The sequence below is a fragment of the Cryptomeria japonica genome, chromosome 7 (genome assembly GCF_030272615.1).
Source record: "Cryptomeria japonica chromosome 7, Sugi_1.0, whole genome shotgun sequence".
Lineage (NCBI taxonomy): Eukaryota > Viridiplantae > Streptophyta > Pinopsida > Cupressales > Cupressaceae > Cryptomeria > Cryptomeria japonica.
The window spans coordinates 600,113,891-600,128,592 of NC_081411.1; the positions used below are offsets into that span (position 1 = coordinate 600,113,891).

Consider the following 14,702-nt stretch of genomic DNA (forward strand, 5'->3'; position numbering starts at 1 on the left):
TGGACTCTCTTGTAAGTATATTCTTGACTAGTAGTTATCTTGTACTTTGTGTTTGTCTTCTGCAGCCTAGATTTTTCTCTAAACATAATTTATTAGATTCTTAGTTATTAGAATCTTTAAATTTACCCTTTTGGGAAACTACTTTTAAATATAATTTTTAAGCTGTCTATCCTCTGTTTCTCAGGGTATCTTTAAGCCCTTGCTTACTAGTGGTAATTTGAAGAGGCTGTAGTTTGCAGTCTCATTGACTGATTTTGGTCATTTCTTATGTTATATTAATTTGTTTCTTCTTAAAGGTGAATTTTGTCAAATAATGCATGAAAATATTTAGTAAGGTGGGTTTTAGCAAAATGGAGACAATCTGTACCTGATATTATTTAATCACTGCATTCTTAAAACTATATTATTTATCTGCAGGCAATGCTTATTCAAGTGGAACTGTTTGTCTGTGATACAGACAATCTGCTCTAAGGTCCAGTAGTGGTTATTATGATCTTTGATAATGCTAGAGCAGCAAGATGAAGCAAAATAATTTGTATGAACTAAATAGATACACACACATGATCTTACACTCCATTTGCAGGCGACTGTAGATACACACACATGATCTTACACTCCATTTGCAGGTGACTGATCTTTTGTTTAATGTATGACCTGTTGGTGTACGTTTTATCATATACCAAACATTAGAATAAAATATCCAAGGATATTCTATCCTCTCCCGAACAAAATCACTATTTGTGTCAAGATTGCGAGAAAGACCACAAGGCGACTCCAAGGTCTATATGTGCGAACAAGCGACTTTAAGTGGATAGCTTCTTGGGTAGTGTGTGCTGAAATACAAGGGGGACTTACGCTTGACAACTAGTATCATTCACAAGCTGGACTTAGGCAAATTTATCAATAAACGCTCTTTGTTTTTGGATTTTCTGATTTGGGATTTAAGAAAAAAAAAGATAAAAAGGATAAGGTTTTAGAAATTCTAACTACTGTTAAGAACTCAAGAGACGGTGGAGACTGGGTGAAACCAATAAACAACACTTTGTTTCGCCACTCTTGGACAACTACGCAAAGCATGCACAATCTTCTAGGGTTGTGCTCAAGATTTTCACACATGAATAATACCAACAATTGAACAATATTACTCAAAGTAGAAGTTAAGCATCCACATCAAAAGCTCAGGCTCACTTTACACATTGAATGAAAATCATCCATCCAAAAAAAAGTATGAGCAAAATTTCACCAATCTAAACTATCAATCTTTCATTCATTTAACAACTTCAAAGCAAATTACTTAAAGCAAATCTATTCTAAGTGTTGAAGAAAATATGCAACCATGCAACCACTTGATAACAATAAGACTTCAAACCAACATTGATAATGAACTTTTTATTATCCAAGTAGCTCTACGCAACAATTTCATAAATCTTTGCATACTGAAATGAAATGAGAGAATGAGTTTATATAGAGTTTCTGAAAACAAATGAAAGACCGAGATCAATCTAAGATCAACGGTCAAGATTAAGACAACCTAACCCTAATTAGGGTTTCCCAAAATAAAATTCATATCTAGTGCATGCAAGACAAGTGGCACAAAGTGCTATTTTTTAGGATTGCACCCCCTTCTCTTGTTGAGAGGCAGAAAGTTCAATGAACTTGGATACAATCTGATCAACCTCTTCCATTGTGACATGTGGCAACATGCTGACTCTAAATTCTAATCCTTCCAAATCGTCTGCACATACGGCAAAAGTGATTTCCCAATCCAATTCCTGTTTTTGGAAAGCATCTCTGATGGACAAAAGGTTCGATGCCCTAGGTAGATTCCGCTTCAGGACTGGTCTAGTGGAGAAGATTTTTTGTGTCTTGGTCTTTAGATTTTCTAATTTCATATCCTTCTCTCGCATAGTTTCCTTTTCAAGTACCTCTGTAGCTACAAGGTAAACCTTGTCTTGAATTTTTTTTATCTGCTCCTCTGCTCTGTCAGCATCTGCCTTCACTTTCTTCAAGACTTCATTGCATGCAACCAATGTCCAGTTCCAATTGTTGAAGTCATATGCAACTCCTGCTTCAATTAGATTTCCATCAATTAGTTCTTTCTTCGAAACTCCTTTCAATTCTCTAAGGCACGTGACAATTTTGTCTTGAATATCTTGGAGATCGGCCCATGCTTCTACCATGCTTGCAATCCTGGAGAGTAAAGAGGAGGTTTGTCCATATGTTAGTGCTAACCTTTCCACAAATGTGGCTGCCTCTTTACTTGTGCTTTCCATCCATGCCTTGGTCTCTCTGGCTGTTACTGCTTCTTCCTCAAAACTTCTAACTGCTTCTTGTGCATTCAAGAGTGGAGGAGCTTCTGGATTGGCTTGGTTAAGTGGCTTAGTCAAGTGCTGAATGTATTCCCTCACGTGATCAACTTCTTTCTTAAATTCCTTCTTCTTTTCTACTTCCTTGTCCACTCTTGCCTTCATGGAAGCAATTGAATTATCCAAGTCTTCAGCTTCTTGCTCCTTGGTAGTTGGTCTTAAACTTATTGCAGTGACCTCATATTCATGGGGATCAATATGTCCTTTTGCCTTGTCTACTTTTGGTACAACAATTTGCACTATCTCGCAACTGGCTTCATCTCTCTGGATGGTGGAAAACCTTTTGGCTGGCTTCTTTGTGGCAACTTGTTCTAATTTGGCCAAGAAATCTGCCATATCATCTTCTTCTTGAACTTGTATTTCTGGTGTCTTTACTTTAAATCTTTCCTTTAACCAATCAGGAACAATGGGCTGCTCATTGCCTTCCACTTCTTGATTGCCTTCTTCACATGCGATAGCCCAAAGGGCGGAAATCATTCCTTCTTGAAATTCACCTTCCTCAACATCCATTTCATTATCCGACTCCAATACTTCTGTGTCGGTAGGAGATCGAGGCTGTTCATCTTCTTGCTGGATTGACTCTACGTTTTCTCCATGAACTGGGGAAGGAATTTCCATCTCTGCCAATGACTTATCAATAGCTAGTGTATCAATTATGTTTGCTGATGCGACAGAACAAGATGGTTCTAGCCTTTGTTTGTTCTGAACAAGTCCTTCATTCACAACTGCCTTCCCTTTCTTTTTAGCACTTTCGATTGGCCTGGCACTTTGAGATGCCTCAACATTTGAAGAACATTCTTTTGCTTCACCCATTAGGTCATAAGTCAAGGCTATATTTCTCCATCTCAATCTATGACTTTGCTGATTAACCCACCACCTGGAATATTTCATGACTGGCCGCATCAAGGTGGTTAAGTTTGCATGCTCTGGTTCTGACCATTTGATAGGAGGAAGAGGTGCATGCTCATCAAAGTTAGGCTGAGTATATTCTGCATCATCTTCCAGCTGATTTGGCACAAGGAAAGGTTTGGTCGTTCTGATCAAGCTTATTGGCAATCTGGACCATAATCTTTTCCTGATGCCAAACTCATTAGTAACATTTGCCCAAAAATCCTTTATGTCTACTCTATGTCTGAATCTTTCTCTGTTTACTGATCCAATATTGCTATGAGGATCATAATTAGCTCTGGGTCGGTAGAACGTAAATGAATACCACTGCATTTCTAGCTTGGCACTTTCAGTTGCTTGTGCCATCGGACAAGACTCCTCCATATTTCCAATAAAGAATGGAAAGGATATAGCCGCCTTCTGTCTAATTCTTTTGAAGCTTTGATATGTTTCTATTTGTCTGAGAACTTCAAGTAGGACCATCCCGTTGGTTGGATAGATCGGATGTCGGTAAGGACGACCATCAAAACCTTGAACTCTTATGTGTGTAAATTTCGGAAACTGGATAAACCAGGATCCATACTTGCTGATTAAACTTTTGGCTTTAGGAGATAACCTCTGGTGAGTTCCTCCTTGTAACGTCCTTGTGATGTACATTAGGGATGCATCATTGACTCGCTTGAAATCGCTTTTCTCCTTGAGTTGTAGCTGCGGGTAATAGTCATAAGACTTGATTTCATTTTCTCCATTGCCAACTACGCCTTTGCAGATCAGTCTGGAATATCAAAAATATTGGCCAATGAGTAGATAATGTAGGAGCTCATGTAGAATGACTTTGTCTTCTCCAAATTTACCAATTGTTTGTGAAGATTGTTGCTGATTATGCGGGACCAATTGAATATCTTGACTCCCGAGGTTATTTCATCTATGAAGTAGTACATCCATGTCTCAAAAGGCGCACCCTGAGGGCTGACCATTACTCTATTCAATAGTAGGATGATTTGACCATATTCCTCTTTGAATTATGGGCGCAACAAATTCTTTGGCACTTTCCCTTGGGGTCTTTTCTTTTCTAACCATGACTTGTTAATATTTGCTGCACAAAGTTCAGATTGGTTATCATAAATCCTTTTGGTATCTTCTTTGGTCTTGTATGAGGTTTTATTGTAGTTTGGAATTCCAAACGTCTCTTGAATGGCTAACTCTGAAATGTTAGCTAAAACCCTTCCATCAGGTGCAATGGTCTCTCTTGATTGTGCATTGTAGTGTATAGCACATTCAACTATCAGCTCAACACACTTTTTGGTCGGAGGAAATCCAGCTGCCTGGAGGATGCCATTTCTCATCATCTAGCAAGCAATGGGTGTCGACAAGTGTCCATCATGCCCATACATTTTCTTTCTAAACTCTTTTAAGTCCACATGTCCAAGGTCAGTGTCTCTGACATTCTTCCATTTGGATTTGATCTTGGATTCCGGCTGTACTCCTTTATTGGCAAACTTCATTGGTGCTTTTCTGGAAGGTGCCCCTTTGGTGGTCACTAACCTGCATAACACACGAAAACTCAATATTATTTCCAAGGAAACTTGCTGATTTGAATTCTGATTTTCAGACCCTTTTACTTGAAAATTTCACTTTCAGCTTGTCAAATAGCTAAATTTTTGTGAAAAAGCAGACTGAAAGTGAAGAATTTGATCTAAAAATTGATGAATTTTGAGAGAAATAAGACAGGATAATAGAAGAATTCAGTCAAATTCACATTTTAGATCACTGAAATTGCTCTTTGTGACTGAAATTCACCTTCAACTTTGAAAATTCTGTCCAAAACTCAGAAAAAAACACTTTGTTTCTTACTTCCAACACTGAGAAAAATTTTGATTCTTGAAAATTTCACTCTACAAAAATCTGAGAGAGAAAACTTCTTCTTGATTGCTCTCCAAATTTTCGACCTGAATAATGAATTTTGAAAGTGACTGGTTGAAAACATATAGAGTTTAAGGCTTTTAAACTTAGAAGCTTCATCTTTTTGTTTTTTAATTTTTTTAATTTTTTAAATCTTTCCAAAATGGGAAGTTTTATTTCTCTCTCAAAATTCCATCCTTAGCTAAGAATCTTCTAGAACTTTCTTCCAAATTCCAAAATTTTCTTGAAGTTTTAAAAATCTTTCCAAGTGTTGGAAAATAGTTAAAAATGTTCATGTGTCAAGTTTTATTTTCCAACCCGTTCGTTGATTGACCCTTAATTTCATGTGCAATTTTTTGTCAAAATTATTTTCTCTAGCCATTTTCCTTTCTTGGCCGTGGCAAGTTGGTCATCTTCATGTTTAATCTTTGAATCATGGGCGAATTCTTCATCTTATCTTAGGCATCTTCACATATTCCATTTATGCCTAGGTTGAATGTTGAAGGTCTATGCCATTATCAGAGGGGAAGCTGCTTGAGAGATAAATTAAACCTGAAACTAAGCTAAGCTAATCCTAGACTAAAATTATAGGCAAGATATATGAGTATGCACATTATACAAGATTCATTGAGGGGTTTTGCATAAATGAAAATGACTCCATGCCTATTTCTTTGCATCAAATACAAGCACCTGACTCTTAACAGCTTTACATTGCAAATGAGATTTTCAAATATTGGAGGATGAAACAACTAATCGAAAAACACACAAATGACACCTCCTAGCTAGCTAAAACAGAGACCAGCTATTGAAAACAAACAAGACTCGAAGGAATAAAAACACAAAGGTGACACATGATGCCATGAATTAAAATGTTAGGTTGTATACAAAGTCACAATCTAAGTAGACAAATAACCTCAATTCAAAAGTTGACTGTAAAGTTTACTTTCAATTCAGTTAACAGAATTACAAACACACGTTTAACAAAACTTCAGCTTGAATAATAGTTTCTACAATATAAGTATAACATTTGCCCTGCTTTGAGTTTATATGCCCAAAGCACTTTTTTAGAGGTTATGAATGTCCAATCCTTGGGACTTCAAAATAATCTTATTTTAATCCCAAAAAGTGATTTTTAAAGCAAAATGCTTGAAGACTGCTGATGTTTGGGAAAGAAAGAAACTGTAGAGAAAATTTAATCGTAAGCAAGTAATAAAATAACATCTCCTTAAAGACAATAGGCACTCTACTTTTTTGTCAGAAATAGAACACAATTGGATAAGACTTCAAAAAGATACCAGACCTTAACTTGCATTAATAGGCAATGGCTTGAAGTCTTCATGCTTTAGATCTTGATATTTTGCTTTAATAGGTTGACTGTACCAGAGTGGCACCACATTCTTCATTTTAATATGGCTGACATGGACGTGATGGCATGCTGATTAGTGATTTCTGCTAGCAAGCACTTAGGCCGATTAATTTGATAACTTAGCATACTTCATGATCCTTGCAGAGATTGTTGAAATTGCGCTTGACAGATTTTTATGGCTCATTTGGCAACCTTTTCGAATGAGCAGAATTTCCAAAGGAAAAACTTTAATAATCTTGTCGGAATTTGTTTTCACTCATGCTGCTTTTCCAATTCCAGATAGAACTTTTTGTTTTTTTTGAACTTGGGTTGAACTTTATGGTGCTTTCACCACCCTTTTTAAAGTGCAAACAGAAAGTTTAGTGGCCTAGCCACTTCAGGCTTGCACCTCTTCCACTTTAGCCATCTTATTATGATGGTGGACAGAATCTCTAATGACTTAAACCATCTTTTGAAACCAGTCAGAAAGTTTTATGGTCTACCTCCTTAAAAAATACACCTTTAGTGATTTATAGCCGAACTTTTGGGTTGCATTGCTATTATGCCAAGTTGGGTGGAGTTTGTACTTGTTTGAGCCTCTATTAAAGCACACCAGGAGGTTACATCACTTATTGCCACCCTTTGTAAGCTAGGTGGAATTCTCACTCACATGAACCAAGTTTAAGACCATAGGTGGAAAAACCACTCCAAACGTATGTCTTCCATGCCTTTGCATTTTCATATGTATCCTTCTTTATGGATACCATCAAACAGTTTGTGAACTTTGTCATTATTTCATATTGAACAACTGCAACTTCTATTAGCCTCCAAAAATTGTTAGTTGAAAACAAGATTATCGCTCAACAACCTTGCAAACTGATGGGGAAAACACACATTGAACTAAGCCAACACCCAATGACAATCAATTGTGATGGCAAATGGGAAAAAAAAGGCAAATATGAACATTGAGTTCAATTGGGTGTAACTATGTATATGTAAAATTTAGAGTGATATGTAGGTCCTTATTACCCTCCACTGATGCAAAGTCATCTTGCAGTTTCAATGTAAATACCCTCTTGTATGGGTAGTGAAATCTGAGAAGTAACTATAGTTTGCATATCAATTGTAGGATAATTAGATGTTATGTCTAAAGATATTTTGTCTAGTTAGAATACTCCCATTGAAATTAAAAAAGAAAAAATCTACAGTGGCGACTAATCTTATACTTCATGAAGCTTTGTTGTTCTTTGATGAAAATTTGAATGGTTAGGGGTTCAAAAACATAGGTTGCTTTAGTAATTTACACATCTTCAGTTAAAAATTACTGACCAGCAATAGAACATCCTCAATTTTGGTTTGAAGAGTTCAAAATGGTTCTCTTTAAATTTTGTTCTAGAACATGTAGCAGTTATCTTATCCGTCTCATTTTTTTCTGTTTTTGTCTTTGATCCCTTCTGTGTTTGATTCCCTTTTTTTAAAATTAGATTTTGTGCTTGTCCAATAAAATGATATTTTTATCTTTTGTTAGGTCTTTCAAAAGCATACAATAGTTGCTGGTGGGACTGCATGGCATTCGTGGAGGACATTTTCTTTGGATTTCAATGTTAGTATTAAGTAAATCCTATCTTTACAGAAAAATGTGCCTGCTTTAAAACCCACATTGCTTGGCTAAGAGTTTGCATCAGCAACAATTTTGAGTACTTAGTCATCTAGTCGATATTTCTTGTCTCTCAAGTTATTTCACACAATGATGATGAATCATCTCTGTTATGACAAGATAATGCATCAACTATGGCATTCCCATAGCCATTTTGTATAATGATGTCAGGATCATAGTTGAATCTTTCTTATCCACATTAATTTGCATTGTGATGCTTATCAATTGATTAAAAAAGCATTACTTCTGGTTCTTAATATTTGAGTGTTTTGTCTTTCTCCTGCCACTGCTGTTTTCTTGTGTACTGACTATTTGGCCACTAATGTTTTTTTTTGATCGGTAAAGGCAGAGCCAAAAATTTTATATTAATAAAAATAGCTTTTTAGAAAATTAAACAAAAAAGTCCTTACTGATCATGATAGAGGATAAACCATCAAAAAACGAAACAATATCAACCACCATGAGTAAACTGAAAGAAAAACCTCTTAGCAGTCGCTACAGACAAGCAAGTTTTTGTCTATACAGAGTTTAATGACAAAAAAAGCAAAGAAGAGCATATCTCTCAGATTTTGGAAAGAGCCAGCAGCATAATTTAGGCTCTTTGCGCCCGACCCCGACCCCTTCTGAGACCATGACCTCCTGCACGACCTCTACCATGGCCCAGACCACTGCTAATGCCACTGTCACTAGCACTTGCCACTAATGTTTTTAAATCTTCTTTATGCTGGAATTTATTCCTTGAGTGGAGAATATGTTCTCAATTATCATATTGTTGATTTTCAAGTTATCATTTTAAAGTTAAACAGAGGATCTTGTTTTTTTTCAAGGAGGGATCCTTTGTGTCTAACCAGTCACTATCAAGTATAGTTGCATGCTATTAAGAATACTAGAACAATGTCCATGCTGAATGGTAATAAGAATTTTTTTCTCCTTGGCTAAATTTTATTCTATGTATTGGATAGAGTATAAACAAATGGCATTGCCTTTTGTCCATAGGAAAAGCATCTTCTATGATAGTTGATGATACTTTAGAGATGCCATTCTAGAAAAATTTGACTCCATGTAGTCGAAGATATTCTTGATAAAAATAAGGAATTTTGTTATCCAAAGAGGCATAAGCCAGAATTATAACAAAATGTAAAATGAGAACAAGTGAACAATTAAAACCATTAGGATAGATATTGTAATTTCCCCTTTATATATTTTTTTATGGTTTTATACTTTTTTTGTATTTTCTGTTTTTTTTTTTTCCCTAAAACAAGAAACAAATTGAAAATTGAAAATAATGATGAAAAATACTTGATCAAACCCACAACACTTCATAAAACGAATTTGAACCAAATTTTGATTAATTTAGTAACTGTTACAAACACTAGGTCACTTCAAATGCTCAGATCAGATTCAAGCATAAATTTGGAAACCCTCTAAGTCTGATTTTATTGATTTTTGCAATGATTACAAGCTGGAGATTGCTCTAAAATAAAAATCAGATCTGATACAATTTTGAACTTACATAGTCCTAATTGGAATGGTATGGCTGGCTGACTCAGCTAGGTTAAGGGCTGTACAGAAGCGTACAGAAGCTGTATGACTGTGGTAGGAGCTTACAATGATCGAACAAAATTTATTTTAACTAAGTTCCACTGCTTTTAGAGGACAGGGATGGGGGAATGGCACGGGATGTGTTTCAGGGATGGTAGTCTAAGGGCCGTTTTTTTGGGGATGGTAGGGGGGATATCATGACAGCAGTATGAACTCTATAACAACAATTAGATATTATGATAGTGATAAAATTAGTTGTCTAAGTTCTCGATTTTGGTCTCCACTCCCAAACCCCGTCATTGTAATCAAATTTCTTATATGACAAGAGATCCCAATAACTAGTAGGGGTTTAGGAGTGGAGACTCTAATTGGTTTGAGGGGCAACAATGATAAGCTGGACAAGGTGTTAGATGTGAAGAAAACCCAATGATAGAGGGGGTGCAGGGTTCCCCCGTGGGCTGGAAGTGGGGATTCGGGGGCTATGCCCCTGATTTTTTATTTGGATGATTGAAAGATGGAGCAGAAATGAAAAAATATTGACAAAACATCTTGCAGTTGTGGGGGATGCCTGGCCATCACCTCTCTAGTAGTCCCGGGGACGGCCAGACGTCCCCTCCCATTTTCGGGATGTTTCTTGTGTTTCCATGATTTGGCAAGTCGGGGGGACGATAGAGGTATGTCCCCAAAAGTCCAGCCGTCCCCGAAATGCCATGGGGGACGGGGATGTGGGCTCCAAGGGCAGGGACGCGTCTCTATGGAACACAATTTTTTAATCCTCCTTGTTGCCTCCTTGTTGCTGATGTAATTCAGATCGGACCATGGAAACACAAATCAGACTTCAAAAGTGCCAAATAAACATGCATGGAGTGTCTTCACAGCTTATCCCTCCCAAATCAGCAGTAAATACTTTTAAAAATGGTTCACCACCTTTGAAAAATAGTTTCTGGATTTGTGTGCAGCCGTGCTACCTCCAAAAATAGTGCTGAAACCAACCAGCAGTTGGTATGACTGTAAGAACTCAAAAATAAACAACTCAATATACAAACCCTCAAATACATGTTAGTGATGACATGATGAATTTTGTTTCTGAAAAACACTGTAGCAGCACTGTAGTAAAATCCAAATCCACCGCATATCAGCACAATCATGATTCCTAGATGGAATCAACCGAGATACAGGGCTTTTGTCCTTGGATGCCCTAGATTGAACAAACTAATTAAATTTCAAAATTGGATACAAAGAGGATAACCTAATTGATGATGAAATGAAGAAAAGTGCTCTTTTTATAGTTTCCTTTTTCACGCCTTCAGTTTTATTTTAACTTTATTTTCTCTCCAAGTATTAAAAATACTTTTTATATTCTAGTGTTTAATAATACACACTTCTTAAGATAATATTCTTTCAGTTTCTCCAAAAATAAAGTGACTAGGCCCAATTTAAAGAGATATTAATTATTTTAGTCCTAAAAAGGGGACATGGCAGAGATAACGCTAACTGCTTAGCTAGGTCTTCCTCCTTGGCTTTATCAACATAGTAGAAGTAAACTATCTCGAGTCTAGGAGTTAGCATAAGGGCTTTATTTATTATTATCATCTTCTCTACAAACTATTTTATTATTTCCTTCTACATAGAATTGATCATAGGACTTTCCACGAGCGATGCAAAGAAGTTATTGTCGTCACTTAGAGCAAGCACTAGTGCAAGTTATACCTTAGGTCATCTATGGAATATCTTCCCATTTTGGATGAACAATATTCACCCAAAGGGATAATCCCTCTTATCTATTAAGTGCTTGTTGAGTTGATTTGTAAGATTCTAATTTTCAGGTTTTTTCCCCCAAAATCTTTTTAGTGAATTGATTTGTGATTTAGATCAGGTAGTTTTATTAGCTGGACAGTGTAACCCTAATGAATTGTTTTTTTATAAAGGATTTAAAAGAAGTGAAAAATGGAAAATTTAATTCGACAGTAATGAGCATGAACATTAATTCCACAATTATTTCAACTCCACTGACATGGGTGCTGAAGGAAATGAGTTCACAGAATAAAAAATGTCATACGGCTAAGAACAAATTAAGACAAGATTTGCAAAAAGTTGAGACAAAAGGTGACATAATTGATATCTAGAGCCCTAAAATAGGGAATTATGAGTACAATAAAGTCTTCAATGGGCATCAATTTTTACAATAGGCGGCTCTAGCAAAAAAATTCAGCAATTTACTAGCTAGGAGGTAGAAAGAAAGAATGAAATTATATTAATGTCCATTGATGACCAAAAGTAGGTCAAAGGGACTCAAGAGAATAATAGTTCAAATAGAAAGTTCTAGGAAGAGAAACCTAGAAAGGCCCATCAAGGAGAACAAAAGAAAAAAAGTATAGAAAAATAGGGGATGATAAACAAGGAGAAATTGGTACAAATAGCCAAGAAGGGGAACAAGAACCCCAAAGAGGAAAGAGCAACCATAGAGTAAAAGTGGAGATAATAAAATATCATTGTTTGGACTAGAAATGGTGAAGTCTTTGGTTCCATTATCAATCACTATGAAGAGACCAATACAAGATCTGATAATGCTCATCAAGTGTTCAGCAAATTTCAAGCTGGGAGAGAAATCTGCAGTCTTCAAGCTTTGATTTCTCCACAAAGTTGGCTTTGGCAATGTAGCCTTAGATTTCTAGATGCAAAATAGGATATGGTAAGGGCTATTGGGGAAACGCAGGACAATGCATTATGTGAAAACTCCAAATTGTAAGCATACTAGACTTGTAAGTTACATAAAAATTCCTCCTTTTATATGAATGCCCAAGCTTATTATAAAATCTTTCTGATTAGAGTAGTTTCTAGCTTTGTGCAGTTGCATGCCACTAGGTGACTACATGAAATTTTTTAATCTTTATTCTTTATCCATTAGTGCAGCATTCCAAAATTTTAGGATGTCATATTTAGGGGGGTGCAATTGATCAATTTAGTTTTGAAGTGGATGACTAGAACAGGGAGAGAACAAGTACAAGAGAAAAAAACAACTCTTACACCCGAACCGCGAACTCCTATAAAGTGACACACAAGCCTTGAATTAAAAAAAAATAGTTACTTTTTCAATTTGAGGAGCAATTTTATAGGATATATGAATGATGAAGGTTAACTTGACAATGTTATCCTCCATATCTTTGCCACTAATTCTCACAAGCTTAATACGGCAATCAAGAACGTCTTCAAATCCAAAAACCTAACTTTTCAAAAGCATGATATCAAGGTTAGCCAACCAATATGCTAGCTTATTCCCTACTTCTAAGAAATGAATGATAAGAATTTCTTGAAAAATCCTTCAAGTCATGAGCCTTATAAACAAAATCTTTTAAACATCAATTAACACTTGTTCTTGGAAAACCCTTCCATTATGATTTTAGAATCCCCTTCCGCTATCAATTTGTAAATCGAATTATTCATCATAGACTTCATAAAATTTTCACATGGACTCAATCACTTGAGGAGCTAGACAATTAACTTCATTAATGTGCTCTTTTTGTTTCACTTACGTAGTTCCCATTATTTTTCTAATCACTAGACAATAAATTAAGGTTTTGGTTAGGCTCGATTCGATGTATGGTGCATGTGTGGGGTTGTGTCCATAGTTTGAGCACATTGATGACCCTTTGCACCTTCCCATCACTCAATCATTGGAGGACCTAGTAGCTCTCTTGAGGCGTAGCAGCTCCATGGGGTCCCTAGAGAGTTGCTTGAGCATATGAAAGGGTCTCTCACAAAAGCAGAAAAACTTCATTACTATGGTAGGTTGTGTGAGAGTATCATAGTTAGTCATCTTGAAGAATTATTAGCAAAGGTTCATTCACCCATTCATTTATAATGATAGTCATAGACACAATAACTCATGACAAGGGTCTCATTATCTTCATCTTGAATGTAAGACATGCACGTGGAGAGTATTACAAGGTTTTCTAGGTAGTAGTGCATGAGTATACTTGACCTATTCTATACTACTCTACTGTTACTCGTCAAAATATATTGCATCTTCCCTCATCTTGCAAGTTTCTCCTCTTCTTAATTTTCCTACTTTACACTTGTGGTCTTATGTAGCCTTTCAACCTTAATTTACATGGACAAGATTTGTTTAGGAAAAATGGCTGTGATTGAGTTGTTTAACATTTGTGTGGGGGTTCTCATAGCATGAGATCTAGTCATCTTACCACATGGCACACACGTGGACAACTCATCATTGGCTTAGTGCAGATCTTTTTCTTTGCTCATTGTAATGTCCCCTACTTGGTTCAAGACCGTTTTAACCGTAATTAATTGATTTCCAATATATTTATAACTTAACTAAATTGATTAAGAGACAAAACTATCTTAACACGAATCCAACCTAGGATGTTCTACCTTTTCTTTAATCCATCAAGTACTAGCTATCTCACCATACTAAATAATTAATCCTATTTTTGCTTTATAAATCATTTACGCATTTATTAATTTTTAATTAATAAATACTTATTATTATCAATCAATTAATAAATACTTTGTTTTGGTGATTTAATAAATATTTATTAATTTACTAATAATTACTTTTTATTATATTAATATTAACTATAATTATTATATTAATATTTATTATTATCAATATCTATATTTAGGATCCTTATATTATTCCTTATACTGAATTGAATATATATATATATAAAGAAATGAATTAAATTATATAATCAATTATTTATGTATCTACTAATTACTTATTATATAAGTTATTAATATACTGCTGCTTAAATCAGGAACAATCACCATATTCAGTGGTTGTAAAGGTAGACAGACACGTGTCAGATCTGGTCTGCCACTGTATGTGTAACTCAGTTTGGCTGTCATCATATTGCAGTCTATACTGATATTACTATTAAATTCTGCATGCAGACATTATCAAGCTTCATATATTAGGCATACGTATTAAGCATATCCCTGTGCATACTACCGAGAACAAAGATGTTACTGCCTGTAGCTT

General features: G+C 35.6%; 1 protein-coding gene across 5 annotated transcripts in view; it reads left to right on the forward strand.

Annotated features, from left to right (window-relative positions):
- Window positions 1–14,702, forward strand: part of LOC131029661 (plant cysteine oxidase 4) — a 125,167-nt gene that overhangs the window by 80,449 nt on the left and 30,016 nt on the right. For 4 of the 5 annotated variants that reach the window (XM_057960247.2, XM_057960248.2, XM_059209471.1 and 1 more), the window contains one exon: window positions 8,030–8,104. The exons of the other annotated variant lie outside the window; for it this stretch is intronic. In XM_057960247.2, the coding sequence (XP_057816230.1) occupies window positions 8,030–8,104 (75 nt within the window). The remainder of the gene's footprint in view (window positions 1–8,029; window positions 8,105–14,702) is intronic. 5 annotated transcript variants of the gene reach the window in all.